This window comes from Candoia aspera, chromosome 5 (assembly GCF_035149785.1).
Source record: "Candoia aspera isolate rCanAsp1 chromosome 5, rCanAsp1.hap2, whole genome shotgun sequence".
Classification (NCBI taxonomy): domain Eukaryota; kingdom Metazoa; phylum Chordata; class Lepidosauria; order Squamata; family Boidae; genus Candoia; species Candoia aspera.
This window is the reverse complement of record NC_086157.1, coordinates 9,509,903-9,530,672: the sequence shown is the minus strand read 5'-3', so window position 1 is coordinate 9,530,672 and position 20,770 is coordinate 9,509,903. Positions and strand designations below refer to the sequence as shown.

The 20,770-nt window shown below is 39.1% G+C and overlaps 1 protein-coding gene across 1 annotated transcript in view; it reads left to right on the top strand.

Moving 5' to 3' along the window:
• Positions 1 to 20,770, top strand: part of VWA8 (von Willebrand factor A domain containing 8) — an 88,181-nt gene that overhangs the window by 3,810 nt on the left and 63,601 nt on the right. The window contains exons 2-13 of the mRNA XM_063304566.1: positions 1,682 to 1,759; positions 7,918 to 8,048; positions 9,855 to 9,965; positions 10,651 to 10,818; positions 12,873 to 13,037; positions 13,382 to 13,431; positions 14,173 to 14,281; positions 15,409 to 15,513; positions 16,741 to 16,872; positions 17,852 to 17,986; positions 18,181 to 18,258; positions 20,135 to 20,295. Coding sequence (XP_063160636.1) covers positions 1,682 to 1,759; positions 7,918 to 8,048; positions 9,855 to 9,965; positions 10,651 to 10,818; positions 12,873 to 13,037; positions 13,382 to 13,431; positions 14,173 to 14,281; positions 15,409 to 15,513; positions 16,741 to 16,872; positions 17,852 to 17,986; positions 18,181 to 18,258; positions 20,135 to 20,295 — 1,423 coding nt within the window. The remainder of the gene's footprint in view (positions 1 to 1,681; positions 1,760 to 7,917; positions 8,049 to 9,854; positions 9,966 to 10,650; positions 10,819 to 12,872; positions 13,038 to 13,381; positions 13,432 to 14,172; positions 14,282 to 15,408; positions 15,514 to 16,740; positions 16,873 to 17,851; positions 17,987 to 18,180; positions 18,259 to 20,134; positions 20,296 to 20,770) is intronic.

Below are 20,770 nucleotides of genomic sequence, written 5' to 3'. Positions count from 1 at the left end.
GCATCTTGGCTGGAATGAGTCTCAGTTTATGTCTATTGGACAGAAAAGTGACAGTCATTTTAATTGTGTTCTCTGGTTCCTATTGTTTCTTGAAGCCTTTTCCCACATGACTAAAACAGGTAGGTAGTTATGAGACTGAGTACTTTTTAAATAAAGAATAAAGAACCTTGATGGTAATTGACTGGCAGAGGCAAAATATAACTAAATATAACCTTCCATATTGGAAGGATTTGTAATAGAGTTACAAGCCAGTTTGTTGTCGTGGTTAAGGTAGCAGGCTAGAAACCAGGAGCCCATGAGTTCTAGTCCTGCCTTAAGCATGAAAGTTGGCTGGGTGACCTTGGGCCAGTCCCTCTCTCTCAGCCCAAGAGCCAATCAGGCATGGTAGGAGAGTTCTAGTCCCGCCTTGGGCATGGAAGCTGGCTGGGTGACCTTGGGCCAGTCCCTCTCTCTCAGCCCAAGAGCCAATCAGGCGTGGTAGGAGAGTTCTAGTCCTGCCTTAGGCATGAAAGCCGGCTGGGTGACCTTGGGCCAGTCCCTCTCTCTCAGCCCAAGAGCCAATCAGGCGTGGTAGGAGAGTTCTAGTCCCGCCTTGGGCATGGAAGCCGGCTGGGTGGCCTTGGGCCAGTCCCTCTCTCTCAGCCCAAGAGCCAATCAGGCGTGGTAGGAGAGTTCTAGTCCCGCCTTGGGCATGGAAGCCGGCTGGGTGGCCTTGGGCCAGTCCCTCTCTCTCAGCCCAACTCACCTCACAGGGTTGTTGTGGGGAAAATAGGAGGAGGAAGGAGTATTAGGTATGCTCGCCTCCTTGAGTTATTTATGAAAATAATAAAGGTGGGATAAAAAATCTTTAAAAAAAAGCTGATCATTTTAGGAGAGATAGTAACATTTTAAAATTTTTGGTATCAGGACAGTCTTTTTGATTGTCAGTGATTAATATAAGCATTTTTTTTCAACTTATCTGTCCAGAATCTAACAAGTAATATCATATTGGGGAAGATAAATAGAAATATCCCTATCCACGTCCTGTCCTTTCGTTCTTCCCCACTGTAACCACATTTTCATGTGATTTATCCTTATTGGCTTTTCAGTGATAATTGTTTTAATTTAGAACAGGTTCCTCAAGAAATCCAACTTTCTTAATACCTGAAAGGATTCCATTATTATCCCCTCCTCTGGGGGGAGATGCGCGGTGGCAAAATTTGATGGATGAATGAATGAATAAATAAATAAATAAATGATATGTTGCGTTCAGTGAATATCAGTGTACAGAAGTCAGTTTCATAATTGCTGAATTCTTGAGCTCAGTAAAAAGTATATTCGGGGTAAAATGTTTGATGTTCTGTCTCAGGCACTGAAAATGGCATCCCCTAGAAGCTAAAAGTATAATAATTAAAATAACTAAATTAAAAAGTATGGCAACTAACTCTAGAAGCTAAAAGGGTAGTAACTAAGTTAACGGTTTTCTACCCTTCTAAAAAACTTTCTAAAACTGTTGCTTTCCTTCCTAATATCAAATCTGGCTATAATTTTTCTAAAGAAATTCAGGTGTCTGTAAAATTCAGATGTCTGCCATTTATGTAAGGAAAAAACAAAAGATGAGTCCTAGTCGTCTGATTAAAATCTTACAGATGCAAGATGGTAATGTGAGCAATGATACATAATTATTATTTCTCATTTTCAGGTGATGCTGTTACTATTGGGGATGTATCCTACAAACTCAGAACGCCAAAGAATCCAGAACTTGTCCCAGTGAACTACAGTAAGAAGCAGTATTATCTTAAAACTAAGCTCAAAGTAGAAGTCCTGGCTGAAGACATTCTATGGTTGCGAACATAGTCCTTAGTGGGCAGAATATTGGAATTTCAGGAACGCTGTTCCATCATAAATGAAATTGACTAGGCAATATTCAGCTACCCAATTCCAGTTTAATGAAGCCTCCAGGGCTGTTGTGGTAACAACGTATTAGGAAACTCAGAGCTCCTTGGATGGAAGACAGGATAACAGTGCAGCAGATAAATACGTGACAGAACTAAGTTCAATAAGCATTTGCTTCACAAATTTTCATTCCCGATTGGTGCATTTTGGTCTTCCACCAAACCTATTAATTGTTTTGTTCACACCATAGCTATACTTAAAATGAGCATTGTAATCCCATCTAAGTGGCCTATCCCTTTGGATACATATGATAATTAGTATCATATGTAATCATTTAATCTCATTGAACTAAAGTAGGTAATTGCATTAGTTACAGTGCATGCAATTTTTTACCCATTTACTCACATGTGCCTCTCTTCTATGTGACCATTCAAATCAGAAATTCCTCCTGATCTCCGTAGACCAGGATTAGCAATTCCATTAATGCAGATGTTGGCTCACAAAATGTGGTCAAATATTGGCTAAGAATAGCTTTTAGAATTGTCATGGTTCTGTAGAGCGCGCTCAGTAAATGAATACTGTCTAAGAGTTATTTATTTCCCTTGCTCCAGCAGCCAGATTTTTCAATATATATTAAGATTTATGGGACAGTGATTGATTGATTGATTGATTGATTATGTGCCATCAAGTTGTTTTCAATTCCTAGCAAACACATAGATCTATTTTCTCCATGATGATTTAGAGGCAGAGCATTGACAAAAACCCATATGATCAGCTCCTTCATAGAGATACAGCAATATTGCTACCTTCAAAATAATTAACCTTATTTCCTTTTGCTCCACCAATTTGCATAATGATAAAAACGGAACAGCTTTTATTCAAGTTGAATCTGATACCATTAGTGGAGTGTGAAGATAGATATAATAAACTTTATTTTGAGCTTTCGTCCCTCTGTAGTTCAGGCATCTTAGAAATTTTAATATTTCTGTGTTTATTATGTGATAGGGAAAGGAAATGTAATGAGGTTATACAGTATATTGGGAAAAACTGAAGAATTTGTTCTAAATTTTTAAAATTAAGACTGGAGGTAATGATTTTAAAGAAAAAGCATGGTTTTGAGGTGGGGACTTGGAAGTTTAAGTTGATGTCAATTTTAGCAGATTTGGTTTTAGTTTTGTGTAAGGCTTAGTTATTTGGACTGTGTCTTGATGTTTCCAATTTGATTCTAATTTCTGGTGTGGTTCTGTTGAAGTCCAATTGTAAATAAAGTATTTCTAATTTGATCTAGGGCTGTGTGATGTTTTGGGTAAGGAGAAACATGGAATGAATGGTCTTTCATAGTTGCTTGTTTTCTTAAAGTAATTCTTCCTTTTACAAAACAAACAAACAGAAAGATTGCTGAAGATTGGAGGGAGTGAGGGCTGTTGAAATGAAGTAGGATATATACATGGATGAACAGCTGAAAGAGGAAACATTTTTACTGTCTTTGTGGGTTCCTTAACTGTATTGATGAATTCTATAAATAAGTCCAACTAAATATTTGTGAACTTAAGCTGTGCCTCCAAGCCATTCGGTGAGATGCAAATAAAGGATTAAAATCCTAGACTAAATATTAGGTAAGTGAAGATGAGTAAGAAGACATAAATGCATTTGAGGGTCTAACAGGCTATCCTCTTAAGCCTTCTTTTCAATATAGTATTTATATTCTGTTCTTCACGGCAGCTTGTTTTGCATCCTTGAATTTAGTTTCTATTTTAGGCATCTCTTAAGTTTGATCCAATTTTTCTTCAAGCTGTAGCTAAAAATAGAATGAATTGAACTTACTAATTTACTAGCAACATTTGGTTATATTGCAAAAAAAAAATTGCTATGGAGATTGCAATACTCTTTAACATCTTCAACAGACGAATGCATCAAAAGACATGACTCACAGTTGAGAATTACGTTATACAGGGTCACATAAAAAGTTCAGAGGCTTTGTAAGGCCATTGAGGACCAGAAAAAATGTTTGGGTCTGAAGCACTTCATCCAATCAGGCCAAAATGTAGGACTGCTCTTAAAGCATTTGTCAGCTGGGCAGTTTAATTTTAGAATAACTAACTTCTGAAAAGAAATTCACTATTATAGTGTTGGAAATCCCATCCAGTTTTCAGGATTGTTGGTTGGTTGGGATAGTCTTCGGTGTGCCTCTGAAGGTTAATGGATGCTGTTAGATCCCAGGAAACTCAGACGATATGGTGGTAGAATATTTTCTCAAACCTGATTGGCCTTGCTATTGGCAACTTGCTTGAGGTGTGAAGTAACAATGCCTCAGGCTCCTGTGCATTTGCTATTGTATATCTGATCATGCACTGTGGAGCTGAGGATCACAAAGCAGGAGGGCAGGTGACATGAGTGATTGTGGTGGAATGAATCTGGTTGGGCAATGTATGGCTGCCACTATAAAGCCTCTGCCATGGCAAGCTGAGTGAAATCATCTGCAGAGAACCACCCAGGATGTGATGGAATGTGTTCCTGAAGGTGGGGGTGATGTGGTGGATTCCAGCACTGCCGCTGGTTCCCAGGGAAAGAACACATTCCAGATGGATAAGAGGCTTCGCAGCCCGGGCTCTGTTGATGGGAAGGTTAAGAGGTTCAAGGTAGCCCCCCACTAGAGCCCTTCTGGGTTAATTTCCCTTAAGTTAGTGATTAGCTTTAGTCTGGCAAGATTCTGTCTATAAGATGCGAACAATAAAGAACTAGAGTTGAATTTCCGGCTCAGCGTGGTTCCTAGCCTGGTTCCCTGACACAGTGCAGTCCTTCAGGATAATTGGTGGATGATGTGGCTCTTAGTGGTCCCAGCTGTCATCTTAGTAGAAGACTTGTAAGAATTCTTAAGAGGAAACAGAGTACTTAGATCCTTTACAGTCTGGCTTCGGACCCAAATTTGGCCCTGAAGATGGCTTTGGATTCTCTCCTTTGTATCAGAAGAGAGATGGGGCAGTGGGGTCTGTTGATTTTCTGTATTTGTCCATGTTCTTAGACCATGGTAGCCTTTCAGAGAGCTTGAGAAGCTGGGGGTTAGCAGTACCATTCAGAAGTACTTCTACTCTTAACTCTCTGGATGCTGTCAGAAGGTAGTATTGGGAAACATCTGCCCAACTCTTGAGCAGAAAGCAAAGTGAAGGTCTGGCCATTCATAGATATGCAGATTGAGCTGGAAACTGCTTTCAAAGTAGCAATGTGAGCCTTGGAAAAGACATAACTGCTATCTCATTTTGAAGACAGGTATTTCACATGCTGTGAAAGGGTCTTCCAAGCGCTCTACGCAGCCCTAGTGCTTCTGGAATTTTGACAGGACTTGTATAAACTTACACTGTTTTCTATTTAAAATTCTCACAAAAGCCCATTTTGTTCATAGAGGTTGCACTCTTACCCTGTATCCTGTTCTTCAGTTTCTCCTTTACTCTAGTGCTATTGCGTACTTATTTTGTTTCCCAGGGGTAGCACACTCTGTTCCTTGGTTCCTGTCCACATAATTTTATTCTGTACTTATCATGTATGTGACCTTTTCTCTTGCTGCTGGTTCTGTCCAGTAGGGAAGAAGTTAACCATGAGAAAGGAAGTGCATTGTCACAAACAGACTAACAATGAGAGTTACTTGTCACGCAGTCAGTGAAATCAGGATGATAGCAAACCTGTTGCAGGAACAAAGGAGAGGTGCAAACGGGCCAGCCTACTCCAAAGGAAGGGTAGGAAGGAAAAAGAAATGCAAGAGAGTCTGAAAATTATTTTGATGTCAAGGGCTTGTTCCTGAATTATAACAGTTGCTGAAATTCTTTGCTTAAGGCTTGCTAACGTTTTTCAATAAATATTACTTACCAGACATCCTTGGGTTTCTTGTGATCTTGCCTAAGCATTCCGGTTCTACCTATTGAATGAAGTTTGACACTAATAATACAGTGAATAGTATTAAATCAGAAAAGGTTCTGGGCAAAGACATAAATCTTAAACACGTGAAAGAAATTATCCTGGTGGGAGCCCAACTACAGGTAGTCCTCGCTTAACAAGCATTTGTTTAGTGACTTATGATGGTGCTGGAAAAACCAACTTATGATCGAGCCTCACATTTACGACTGCCGCAGCATCCCCACAGTCACATTATCACGATTTGAGCACTTGGTAACCAGTTCACATTTATACAGTCACAGCATCCCGTAGTCATGTGATCGCCATTTTCTACCTTCCCAGCTGGCTTCTGGAAAGCAAAATCAATGGGGAACTGTGTGATTCGCTAAACAACCATGTGGTTTGCTTAATGCCTGCAATGATTCGCTTAACGACCACCACAAAAAGGTCATAAAATCTGTTGAGCATAAGGTGATGTCAAGTTCTTAAGCACTCCACATCCACAGAAAGCAATTTCCAGAGTTTCTTTAACAAGATTTATTGAAAGAGGATAGGATAAGGTAACAGAAATCTCAGCAACTGCATTGTTTTTTCCTTAGGATCCAATTTATCTTACAGGCAGATAGTTTTTCAGTCTGTTACTTACGGTGAGGAGGCTGTTCTCTTAATTGATAAAAGAGGAATGTCCAGATGGTTAGGATATGACTTTCTCTTAGACATGAAGCACACCATTGCACCAGGCCAGGACATGGTCAGCAGGGTGTCCTCTCCTAAACAGCAGGACTAAATAGACTTTGCGTAGAAGTAGACACTTTTTTCAGATAATCTGATCCTAGGCCACACAAGACCTTTTTCATTTAGAGTAAGACTGTGAACACGGCTGTGTAGTTAAGAGCAAGTGCAGAATCTTTAGCAATGGGATTATATGTGGTTGGTGTGCGGCTTTATTGAGCAACCCAGTAAGTGCATTCTGCACTAGCTGCAGTTTTTGAACCATTTTATAGTATATAAGTGACAAAGATGTATTCAGATACGCCCCCAGATTACATACTTGTCCTGCAAGGGGAGTCCAGTCCTATCCAGAATATGTAAACTCTCAAAACCCCAGATGTGGGGAGGTACCCATCTAGAGAATTTCAGTCTGATCTTAGTTCATTTATGTAAATCCTACATAGCACTATGTCCAGGCACCAATCTGAGTCATCCACAGCCAATCCCGGCTCTGGCGTAACAGAGCACAGGTTTTTTTTCCCTAGATAATGTATCAATTCAGGTATTTAGTCACAAACTGGCATGGGACAACTTCCCAGCAGGTAAAATTAAATTGATGGAGCAGTTTTGATGCATAAAAATTCAGGTCCTGAGCTTCAGATTCCCCTCAAAGGCTTTAAAAGTACAGGCTTGTAAAAGTGCCCAGGAGGCAGACTAGGGCCATGGTGAATCTATTTATCTGCATATTTGCAGCATTTGTGGAGCACTTTCCATTAAAAATCTCAAAGCAGTTTACAAATAAAGTAAGCCATAAGCTTAGGTTACTACTACTAGAACAACTCTGCTTTATGTTGGGCTAAAAGTACTGTTCCCCAAGAGAGAGAGAGAAAATCTATAATTTGCAAGTTATCAAGCTTTTCAACTACAGTCTAATTTGTCTGAATATCTTCTTGGACATCTCATATTCCTGTCTTTGTTTCTCAAGAACAGTGAGTTAAAAAACAATCATCTTGTGCTCGTTGGTGGTCCAGTATTGGTATGATTTCCTTAGAGTAACTTAAAGCATAAGAGTGGGCATTTTATCTGAAAGCATGGCCTTGCCCTATAGATTAGGTTAGACTCAAAAATTAATGGTAAGCTTGAGCTTCTTTAGTAAACTTAACTGAAGATAATGGATTTGGTTCTACTTTTCCCCCGTTTAAGCCCAATCCTCTAGACATTATACACACTGTATTTTATGAAGTTAATTGGACTCAAGCGTGATTGGGTACACAATCAATCTTGAACTAGAAGGCACAGTGAACTTCGGAAGTGTAAGCTGAAAAAGTAAATTCAGGAAGAGAAAGGCAGTGTCAGATTTAATAACACTGTTTGAAAATTTAAAATGAGTTGTTTAAAGTTTCTTAAATTAGATAAAAGTTCATGCTACGTTATTTTATTTAGTTTCAGATTCTCTGGCTCAATCTGTGATTCAGCATCTAAGATGGATCATGCAGAAAGACCTTCTGGGCCAAGATGTTTTCCTTATTGGACCTCCAGGGCCCCTTCGACGTTCTGTTGCCATGCAGTACTTGGTAAGGTTTTGGAGATTTTCAGTAGAGCAGTGTTTCTCAACCTTGGCAACTTTAAGATTTGTGGACTTCAACTCCCAGAATTCCCGAGCCAGCATGCTGGCTGGAGAATCCTGAAAACTGAAGTCCACATGCTGGCTGAGGAATTCTAGGACTTAAAATCTACGCATCTTAAAGATACAAAGGTTGAGAAACTCTGCATTAGAGAACTGAAGTTGTCACCACAATTCTTATGTTTCTATACAGCAATCCAAAGGAGGCTGCAACATATAGTGATTTTCTGGTTCGCAATGAGGAGTTGTAGAACTGTTTCCCAGTTTCGAAATCTTTGATTCACACCAGGAATGCTCAAGTTGAATTCTTTCAGATTGTTGTTTTTCTTTTGTTTATTGTGCCAAGCATTAGTATGTATTACTGCACTTCCATCCCACCTTTTCTTTAAGAAGCTTAAAACAGCACAGAAGTTTTATTGCTTAGAAGATGTATTGGTATGCTTAGATATGACCTTGATGCTCTCTTAATGTAGCCAAACCTGGCCTTCTCAAAGGATCAGGCTGAAAACCACCAACTCTGCTTCATCATATTAAACTGCATTCTGAACCTCCTAGTAGTATCCGAAAATGAGCTTGCTGAGCCTGGGATCTTATTAGGGTTAAGAAGTCAGATCATACTATGGCGTTTGCAGTATTTGAACCTTGGGCTGGACTTTGATGATTCCTATACTCTGTCCCTGGTGGCCTCATCTACTCCAGGTTCAATTTCATAAACTGTATTTTGTTGCTTGGATAGGAGAGAGACAATATGGCTATCCTTGAAAGGGTGTCATGTCCCCCGTTGCGATGTATACATACATTACAACGGGGAACATGCCTTTCCGGTGAAGGGGAGAGGGGAGGAAAGAATCAGTGCTAATCCCATAAGCACTGAAAGACAATACAGATAAAGGACAAAGGAGCCATACCGTTGCCCTGACCCGGGAAGCCATCATCCTATCTCCATGACATCTCTGCATTACCACGGGGGACACACCTGCTCCGGACACAGGAAGAGGACAGAGGCAATCAGTGCTAATCCCCCTGATCGCCCATCGAGACTCCGGAATCGCACCCTGATCGCCCATCGAGACTCCGGGGTCACCGTCGGTCAGGACTTTGGGACAATGGGGGGTGGGGAAGGACCAGGTCCGCACCGCGGGTATTTACCGGCTACCTCTCACGCCATGTGCTCATTCCCGTCTTTCTCCGTGTCTGCATTCTATTCTTAATAAACCAGATATCCTTAGCCCTGGCTGGTGAGTCTGTGTTTTTTCTGAATAAGGCAACCATCACAAAGGGTCACTTTGGATGCAGACAATTTTGGGTAACTACCGCCCAGTTGCAGATACTCTTTACCTTCTCTATCACTAGCTAGGCAACTGCAAATGTCCTTAGAGAGGTCAGTTATCTAGAGCCATTTCAGTCTGCCTTCAGGTCTGAATATAGCCCTGATAGATACTCTTTATTGCTAGGAAGAGGAAGGAAGATTTAATTCCTTAATTTCCTCAGCAATTTTAGCCTTGGCCAGCCTGACTGGTGAACTTCCTCAGTAGAGAAATGGAAAGTTGGGTCCTGATTATTGATAAAACCAGGTGTAACTTAAAAAATGAAGCCGTGGTGACTGAAGGAGAACACTAAACTAGGCTTCAGCCTTAGATTTGTTTCCATTCAGTGACCTCCTGCTGTTTGGAGTTGGGTTGTATTGAATAATTTGCTGTTAAGTTAAACAGATTAAAAATATTTACCTTATCCAACATCATTCCGCTTTCTGTAGGAACTGACCAAACGAGAGGTAGAATATATGGCACTTTCCAGGGACACAACAGAAACTGATCTCAAACAGCGGAGGGAGATCCGAGCTGGCACCGCCTACTACATTGACCAAGTGAGTAGCCACAACAACATCAGTTCTTACCCGTCAGAATTTATTTGCTGAAAATCCAAAATATAAAATAGAGAGAGTGCTCTGCTCTCTTTCGTTAGGAACCTCTCTGTGTGTCCCATGACACTGTTTGAAGAAGAGCTATGGCTGTTCAGTATTTTAGATGCAAAGGATACAACGCTTGAAATCCGTTACAAGAGCTAAGAGCAACTTCTATTTTAAACTCTGTTGAGTTATTCTGAGTCAGTGGAGCATATACTAACCTGGATAAATCAGTAACTCAATAGGAAACTGCTTTCTATGTTGTAATTTTTTTGTAGATTGCCAGGAAAAAAGGTAGGTTTTCTTGTACCAAGTTTTCATTTCACTGTTTCAAGGAATGAATGTCACAATAGGATCAGTGTTTCATTTTCCTTTCTTAGTTTGGCTTTCTCCCGTGTAAGTTTCCTGCTGCCCTAATTTTAACCTTCCCTTTTTATATATATGTGGTTTCACATGAGTTAAGCCCCTCAAGCTTTATATAGGCTTTTGCTTCTGCTGTTGATGCAATTCTTCTTCTCCTCTGTTCTTGGTCTGGATTGTTGGATGAAGGTACTTTGAAGACAAACAGGCCTTCACTGTCAAGTGTTTTTGCGAACTGTATCCAGCTGTTCCTATTTCTGCTGCTGATTTTGTTTTGATTAATAAGTGTGCAGTGCGTGCAGCCACAGAAGGTCGGATCCTGGTTCTAGAAGGTTTGGAGAAGGCTGAGCGGAACGTCCTCCCGGTCTTGAACAATTTGCTGGAGAACCGGGAAATGCAGCTGGAAGACGGCCGTTTCCTCATGTCAGCTGATCGTTACGATAAACTGCTGAAGGTAAGCAGATGCTCAAGTTTCTTTATGGTTGACAGCAAAGTGTTTTGTACAGAATTAATGGATCTCAATAAACATTTCCAAAGAACTCTTAACCTTCTGAAAGTTTATTTTATATATAGGTTGTCATTTAGCCCGTACTTCCAACTGGATTGCTTTTAACCCAAATGGTCTTTCCTTCCTGCTGTTCCCTGAATGCTGGCTGCGTATGGACATTTAGGATACATCGATATGTAATTTCCACTGAGTTAATCTGTCCTACAAATCTGACCATGTTTTCTTTTGAAGAAGAATAAAATAAATAAATAAATGTGGTTTGGGGCAGCTAATTAATTAAATATATATGCATAATATACGTACACACCCATCCCGCTTTTTGGTGTAAGCAATCATATGCAGAGCCCTGAGAGACACAAGAAATACTGAGCCAAGGAAAATAAAGGCCTGAGATGTGGAAAAAAGAGAAGAAATTTAGTTAAAACTAATGGACACGAACCCTGTTTGCTGTATCTTTCCACATTTCCTTGCAAATCGTTCCTCCTCCCCATATCTATACCCCACTTACAAGCATTCCCTTTTTTACTTTTAAAAATTTCACCGCTCGCTCTCTCTCTGAAGATTTCTCCAGTTTAATTTATCAATTCGTTCTAACCAATCAGCCACTTCCTTAGTCCTCTCTTTCGTTTCGGTCCATTCATTCTTCCTTCATATACTGTATTTGTTTTGTAGTTCAGTCCACTTCCCTTCTCTCTATAAGGCAAAATTCTCCCAACTTTCTTCTTTCAAACTGGTGAGACGCTTTTGATTTGATTTATGTGATTAAATTTTGTAAAACAAAGTCATTACATTTCACTGGCACACCTTAAATCCCTTTCTTAATATGCTTGGATGTATAATTTTTTTTTCCTAAAAAAAAAACCCAAACCAAAAATATACTAATCTCATTTAGATAACTTCCCATCCATTCCCTAGCCAAAAAAAGGGGCTGATTCCTGTCTTAATTAATTGCCCTGAAAATTTAGCATAACCCTACCAATTAATCAATTAAAACTTGAGATAGTTGAACGATAAGTTTAAAGCTTCCATAACACGCAGTCAGATCATCGTTAGAGTTAGAAAGCTCAAAATTCCTACAACAGTGCTTATATTTCTAAGATTAATCTGTTTAATCAATTCCTATGCACTGAATGCATTGATTTTTAATTAATTAATAACATTTTAATGTTTAATATTTTTAATATTTAAATATTTTTAATATTTAATGCTTAAATTAATTTAATTAACATTAATACATTAATTTTGAAATTCAGGAAGAAAAACTGTTATTCATCTATGAAAGTCAGTCTGCCGTTTTACAGTCTGGTTAGGATAATATTCTACTTTTTTGTTAGGGATTGCTCTTGCATGAAAAATGAAGCCCATCTGGCCAAATTAGAGCTTATTGAGAAGAAAACATCACTTCCCCTCCACAGTTCAAAATTTATGTTGGAATATACAAGAGTCTACAGCAGTGTTTCTCAACCTTGGCACTTTTAAGACAGGTGGACTTCAACTCCCAGAGTTCTCCAGCCAGCATGCTAGCTGGGGAATTCTGGGAGTTGAAGTCCAGACATCTTAAAGTTGCCAAGGTTGAGAAACACTGCTGTAGGGCTTTGATTTCATGGAGCTGGTCAGAAGAGTCAGGAAGAAGATCACACTGTTTGACTGGATCTTCAGTGTTGCTTCCCTTCAACAGGTGAAGCTTTCCTGTGGGAAATGCATACCTTTTTTTTTTTTTTAATTTCCTTTCCTCCCCTACTTTATGGAGTTCACTGAGAAAACACAATGAACATGCACAGGCTGGAATAATTTGTAATATGTAAAGTATTTATTAAGGAACTGAAATCAAGATGGAAATGTTAATATTAGCATTTTTATTGAAATTACTCCAAGGGTCTATCATATAAATCTGCTGTGCTTCTTTGCTGCTCAATTCATACAGGTCTTCACTGGATTCTCTACCACTGAAGTCATTGTTGAATTAAAATAATAATTTTTATTACATTGCTTATGTTTAGGAGCATGATAAAGAAGAGTTGGATGCATGGAGGATTGTTAGAGTCAGTGAAAACTTCAGGGTGATTGCACTGGGCCTCCCTGTACCCCGCTATTTGGGTAACCCATTAGACCCACCGCTTCGGTCTAGATTTCAGGCTAGAGATGTTTATCATCTGCCCTTTAAGGTATGTAAATGTTGCAAATCTTAATTTTAAAATGTTGGCTGAAGTTTAGTATAGAAATCGAATAAATAAATAAATAATTAAAAAATACATATTCCTTGCTGGCCAATTAATTAATTAAAAGAAGGCAAGCATTGCCAAAAAAAAAAAACTGTACTAGAAATTAAAAGTGATTTCATTTTCTAAAGCTAAGCACTTTGATATAAAAGACTGATTGTATATAAAGCATTTGAGTCAGCAATAAACCCAGATCCAACTTGTTAGAGCCTAGATAATTGTATCCTAGAATAGAATGGGCCTTGGCACAATAAAATTTATACACTGATATGTGATGCATTTTGTTTTAGGACCATCTTTCACAGCTGTACTTTATTGGAAGTAATGTTTCAACAGAAAGGTAAATAGGCATATTAAATCTCTGTATGAGTGTTCTCAGAATTAGCTTTTGGAAGTTGGGCCTTTGGATGTAGAATTGAAATGCCTGTTAAAGTTGTATTGGAATTTAAATATTTGTAATAGGATGACGAATTCTCAGTAAAAACTTAAAATGAAACCTTTAATCATCCTGAGCTGAAATTCTGATTTTGCAAGACTGTGATTTATTTAACCTAAATTTGTAAGTACATACCAGGTAAACTCTGATTTAAATCATTGGGTCTTGTTCTAAAACCATGGTAAATTAAATCACAGTTCCCTGAATTCAGATACCATGGAAAACTGCACTTAGGTTAAAAGTGAAAGCAGATGGTTTGCTGCATGCAAAATTAAGAATGTTTGAACCCCAGTTCTGCTGCAACTTAGTCCAATGTGAAAACAGATCTTCTCCCTTTTTCCTTAAACGATGCATATTGTGTAAAATAGATTTAAGGCAAAAATGTACATCTGAACTGTCAGCAGCATCTCGAGCCAAGCTGTAAAGACGCAGGTTCTAAGGCCATATATTCTTCACAAAAAGCGCATCTGAGTGTGCTACTGCAGGACATAGACCAAATGCTCAGATGCCATTCTCTTTATGCTCAGGATCCTGTGGCGTCCTTAGCAATGTAGTATCAGATTTTGGCTTACTTAAATGGCCATTCAGAATTATTGTAAGTATAAATCATTCTGTTCAAGTTAATACTGATTGTTTTACTTCTAGAATCTCACAGCTGTTGTCCTTTGCAACAACTCTCTGCACCCAAGAATCTTCTTCATTGGGTCTTCCTGATTTCCCTTTAGATAGCCTATCCTCTGCTGTGCAGATTCTGGTAGGTCTACGCTCATACACAAAAACATAATTTAGAGTGAAATATATTTCTTGTTAAAAGTTTATTTGTTGATGGCAAATGGAACTCCACTGGATTAAAATTAGGAGGATTCCTGATATTGGTGCTTTCAGAACATTGGTGCTTTTAAGGAATTTCATTGCAAAGTTAGGCCATCAGACAAGAAAACCTTTATTTTGACGATTTGTACAGTGATAGCTGTCGTATGTCTATTTCTAATCATCACCTTGTCTGGAGATGGGCATTTAGGAGCATAGGATTAAGCTCATCTAATTGAAACTCAGGTTTGCTCCAATAGTATATAACATGGGAAAAGTTGTCCAATAAAATGAATTTGTGCCTGGGAGAAGTTCTCCCTGTAATAATTGTCTACATTGTGTCCTCACAAGCACTTATGTTCTAGTCTTGTACTTGGCAGTGAGAAAAGTATTGGGATCTACCCTGTCGCTTTGATCATGAGAATGTGGAGACCTGCTTAAATCCATTTTGCCGATCAGTATTGCAGATTTTTATGTATTATTCCATTCCCCCCTTTCCCCCCTCTGATCATGTCTGGAAACACTCATTCGCTGTTTCTTGAATAATTGCTTTCGTTCTGCAACAAGCCACTTCATAATGTACAACCTCCCAGTAGATATTTCAGGCCTAACATACTCTTGTTTTGAATGGGGCTCATCTAAACATTCAGTAAATCTTTGATTTTGCAGACCAGTGGGGGTGGGTGGGTCAGCCCATTACAGTAGAGCCAAAGCCAAGTTAAGTCTCCATTTGTGGTTTGGGTCATTTGCATCAATTTACATCATTTGCATAATTCAAGAAACTCAGATCTCTGCCTCTTTATAGGTGATTGAGATACACATATATCCCAGTTGGGTGGGATGTAGCCTTGAAGAGGAAGGGAGGGAGACAGACACATTCATTCTTTCCTAATCTCTAGAGATGTTTCTCCTTCAAACTGCTAGAGGCTTGGAATCTTAAAAATAAGGTTTACAGAGTTACTGCTCAACCTTGGGGGACTGCAGATATTGGCTAATGGCCATGGATTAAAAAAGTGTCGTCTTTCGGGTATAATACATTGGTCTGCTATTTCTGTGTTTTCCCTTATTTAGAACTCCTTTCCTATGATGTCAGTGCAGCATGTAATCAACTGGCTTTATCCATATAAAGTTTTGCTAGGCAAGGAAGGCCAGACAGCTGTTGAAGATGCCCTCAAAGTAAGTGTTCACTGAATTGGAGCTCAGTTGCTATACTATCCTGTTGAAAAAGATGCTGTGAAAAATGAATTCAGCCTGGAGAGAATGTTTCCTTCTCTCCCTGATCTCTGTTTTCTCAATTCGTTGAAAGTTTTAGTGTGTTAGAATGTAACAGCCCGTGGATTAGAACTTCATACTTCCCTGGAACAGAAATGTGTTTTGCTAAAATATGTTTTCTTGGTTTTACATTCCAAGAACTGAAATATTCTAAGGGCTTTTTGTTCCGCAAATATGTTGTTGTGGTTTTACCAAATAAGTTTCCAGTTATTTTTTTTTTCCCCTGTGGCTGTTATAGTTTTTGTTTTTTATTTTTATTTTATGGGTAAGAAAGCAAAAACGATGGAAAGTGCATTTGAAAATACTCTCCAAGCTTCTTTTCTTTATAGAATTCTGAATATGTGACATCTTGAATAAAATAATGATGATATTGTAGTACTTTCTTGAAGGATTTCGTGTTCCTTTAATAGACTAATTGAATAAAATATACAAGGTGATGGTACTGTCCTCTAAATCAGGAGTCAGATTTGGCCTCTGAATGCCTTAGCAACCAAGCTAAAAACTAAATTTGATTTTATTAAAAGTAAGTATACAGTGATGCCTCATTTTATCGGACCTTGATGCAACAGACATGGCAAGCAGAGGACCAGATTTCTGCTGTAATTTACATGGTTTGTATAATGACACCTTGACACATATGACGTAATTCCTGCAATGCCGTATTTTCTGATTCAGAGGACCGTCCTGAGTAATAGACCTCCCCACCCATTAAAAGGAAGTTTCACTGTAATTACTCTGTGAGTACTCTCAAGTTGTATATTTAAGATCCATCTCCTTTTGCAATAAAAACTGAAATTTACTTCAGAAAATTCCTTAAGGGCCGCAGCCAAGAATTTCCATGGTCTCCTATAAGCCTTGGGCCTTCAACTGCACGCCTTTGATTTCAAAAGACAAACTTTATGCCTAATCTTAAACTTACCAAGTAATTCCTTATTTCCAAGTTGAGGGCTTAATTTTGCATACCCAGTTCTTACACTGTGTACAATACTGGTTCATTTGCTTTTCTGCAGAGGAGCGAATTTAAGCATAATAAGCCATATCTCGGATTCTGAAAAATTGTATTACTGAATTTAACCTTTAACAATTGCTTTACCCCTCAAAGATGTAAAAAAAATTGTCACTCTTTCTTAGCGATTTGAGCTCCAAGATTCCAGAAGATTTTCTGTTCCTACAAATGTTATAAATGTGAAGAAGAGGGAGGATGACAAAAACTTGCAGGCTGATGTGACCATTCAGATAGCTGGAGAAACTGTGACATTTCAGGTGATTATTTAAAGATTTAATGTGGGGAAAGGATAGGCTTTTTTTCCTTCCTTCCTTCCTTCCTTCCTTCCTTCCTTCCTTCCACCCACCCACCCACCCACCCATCGTCTCCTACCCATCCATCCCTCTCTCCTCTTCTTTCCCCTTCCTTCCTTCCTTCCTTCCTTCCTTCCTTCCTTCCTTCCTTCCTTCTTTCCATCCATCCATCCATCCATCCATCCATCTCTCCCTCATTCCTTCTTCCTTCCTTCTTAGCAATCTCTAAAGGTTGGCATTAAAACCAAACAATAGATTGGATCACAGTGATTTGTTACTCTCCTAGCAAAAGGATCTTTCAGATGATTCAGATTCATATCCTATAAGACTGTTCTTCAGATAAACTGGACACCAATAATTTAGGGTTTGAATGTCAAAATCTACAAGATGTCTGAAACATAAATAGAAGCCAAAAAGTGGCATTTTCATGTTAGCATTTGATTCGCATTATAGTTATTACTCACAGCAAGCTTCCATCTAATGCAACAATACAACACAGGAAACATTAGCTTCCATTTCTGATTAACCAGTTTGCCATTACATCCCAACTATGGTTAATTTGTCCATGGCTTGATGAAACAAGCCAACGTCATAAAGTGTGTTGAAACTATATTATTTCAATGATAATGAAACTCTAGATAATTTCAACTATAATCATAGCTAGCTGGATTAAGAGTTGTGTGCTGTAGAAGTTTGTTAAATAAATTTGTTGAATAAAGAATAACCATTGTTTGTCAAAACTTGGATATCACAACAAGTTAGGTTAGTTGGAAGTGGAAGTAGAACTAAAATGGGATAGCAACTTCAATTCATGAGTAAAGAGAGTTGAAGGTCAACTGAATGAACATTATGCTATGAACATTAAGTATCAAGTTCATGGCATAACATATGTTGAGTTGACCTACCGCCCTTTCCTGCCTCACAGTTGTAACCTTTCTTGTAGGTTCCTGCTGGGGCTCAACTCTCAGGCCAGAGTTCTGGAGCAGATGGATTCGTCAAAACTTCCAGCCATGAACAGCTGTTGGCCGAAATGATGCAATCTCATATGGTTAAAGATATCTGTTTGATTGGGCAAAAAGTAAGTACTGTGTTGTAAATGTACACATTGCACTCTTTCAATCTGCATTGGCATATACCATTTTATTTAATAAACCTATTTGCTTGTATCAGTTTCTCACAGCTGGTCATCTGAAAAGCACTGTTGCTACTCCAGTTGGAATGATTATTTGTATGGCTGTTTCAAAATGTTTTCTCTTTCTTCCATTCCCTCAGGGTTGTGGCAAAACTGTTGTTGCTAAGGCATTTGCAGCTATATTAGGATATAACATAGAACCTATCATGCTTTACCAGGTAAGTTCTTTAATATTCCCCATACTTGGTGAGTTGGATCACAGTTCTCAAGGCTTAGCCATATCTTTCTCCTGGCTGACTGTCTGTCTGTCTCTCTCTCTCTTTTTCCCCTATACTTAATAAAAAGATGTTTGGAAAGTTGTCTCTCTTGAAGACATTTAATTATTTCTGTACTAGAAGTTGATGCCTGCTCTGAAGCAAGTTAGCATCTCAGTGAAGGGTGGGCTGTTGAATTGGTACTCTGTTCTAAAAGGCAGCTGATTTTTATTTCTGTCCTTAATAGGCACGGTATTTAAATTTTTTAAATAAATCTTTTTTTGCTCATTTTTTAAAAAAAAATCAATCAATTGTATAATTATATATGTTTATATACAGGGTGTACTAAAGGTCAGGCCCCATAGACAATTTATTATATAAATTACATTAAGTTTTTGTGGCCATTTTCTTCTAAACCCTTCCTTAATTGTTTGATGCATGACTTTTGAACATTCCTAAGTACAATAACATTTCCTTTGGGAAAAAATTAATTAATGAAACATACTGTGATTGTCTATGGGGCCTGGCTTTTGATACACCCTGTGTGTGTTGACACACGTTAATTAGCTTGTGTGTGTGTGTGTGTATACACATCTACACATCCGTGCACACGTGTGCATTCATAGTCTCATGAAATTCCCAAATCTCAGTTGATGCTGAAATACTGCCAAGATTTGGTTCGAGGCCACCAAAAACCTTGTGATATTTGGCTATCCTACAAGATTTCACCCATTTTAAGCAATATCTATGTTTATTTTTATTTGTCCCTAACAGGGTACCCAGGCAAATTCCAGCACTTCCCAGACCACAAGTGGGAAGCTGCTAAGTTAGTAAATTTAGGGATAAATTGGAAAGTAACAATACACAGTTTTCGAGATGTAGGTTTGGATAGCTATATTTCAAAATTGTAAAGCCCTGTTAGGTAAATGACAAATCATGATGATGATTTACAAGCAAAAGACCTAAATAGGAATGGGACAGTTTACATCAAGGATGAGAGTTTCAGCTATTTACAGTTCAGTGACTGTGTAGTTTCATCTCTGTAGCCAAGGGTTTCTCAACCTCGGCAACTTTAAGACGTGTGGACTTCAACTCCCAGTTGAAGTCTGGGAGTTGATGTCCACACGTCTTAAAGTTGCCGAGGTTGAGAAACCCTGCTGTAGCCTAGTGGGTTGTATAACTGGATAATTAGCTGTACCTCTAACTTGAATAGTACAAAGAAGAGTGCTTATAGTGAAACTGATTTCAACAAAAGCCTTCTTTTCAATAAACTGATTTTCATCTCCTGGAAAAAATGGATTTTACTCCCTTGGAATGTGCTGATTAACACCAAGCCGCTACCCCAACTGAAGTGAGTTGATTTTTGCCCGTCCAGCATTTCAGGTGAGATTGACATCGGTGGCACCTTTTTAACAACTCAGCTTATTCTTAAAAGTGCCCTGCCTGTACCGACTTTTTTAATATGAATATCTGTGTGTCCTTGCACATGCTCATCTTCTTTAGTGTTCCTATTTAATATTTGTGCTGCTGAAGCAAAGGCACGTACATATACGTACATATACCCAGCTTGGTTGTCTATGCATAGGTCAACCTTCCTTTTCATCTGAAGTGTCCGCAGGGAAATTTCTAGCAGCGCTCTTAAGTAGATGGTATTTTCCACTGTCTATATAAGAAAAAAAATATTCCAAGCCTTGTGTTATCAGAAGGTAGATGTGCAGCTGAAACAATGAAGAACCTCTTTCGTGTCTTTGAGCCCAAGATTTGTTCAAAGAATTCTGTGCTGGCAGCCAAATACAGCTGAGGTTAATTGCCGTTTTGGCACTGTTTTTGCTATTCGTAGGATATGACAGCTCGGGACCTCCTGCAGCAAAGGTACACTCTGCCCAACGGGGACACCTCTTGGAGACCTTCTCCACTTGTTACAGCTGCCCTCCAAGGGAAGCTTGTCGTTCTAGATGGTATTCACCGGGTCAATCCAGGCACACTAGCTGTCCTTCAAAGGTCAGTACAACAACAGTTGCGAATCAGTCTGTGGAACGTTAAGGGAGGTGATGGTTGAGCCGTGCACACCGTCTAATGGCACGTTCGCACTTCCGTCTGAGAAGAGTCATAGTGGACCTTGTCGGACCATAATGGCAACACCTGTGTGGAACATCTCCAAGGGGGAGAACTTGGCATGGCTTATTCCCCTATGGTGATGCTTTTCCACATTGCCAGTGAGAGCTCTCCTCCCATTACATTGAGGGTGGGCGTTCCATTTCTGACCAGGAGTGCCGTTTAAAGGCCCAATCCTGGTTTGGCTCAACAATATATAGGTTCCAATCAAAGTGAATATTTGTAGCTCAGGGTTGGACTGTGGAGTCCTTGGTGCTCTCTGAGCCTTGTTGTTTTCTTGCAGACGTTTCATTGCCAGACTAGGCATCATCTTCAGTGCGAAGAGGGAGTGGGCCTTGCTCTCAGTTTATATACCGTGACT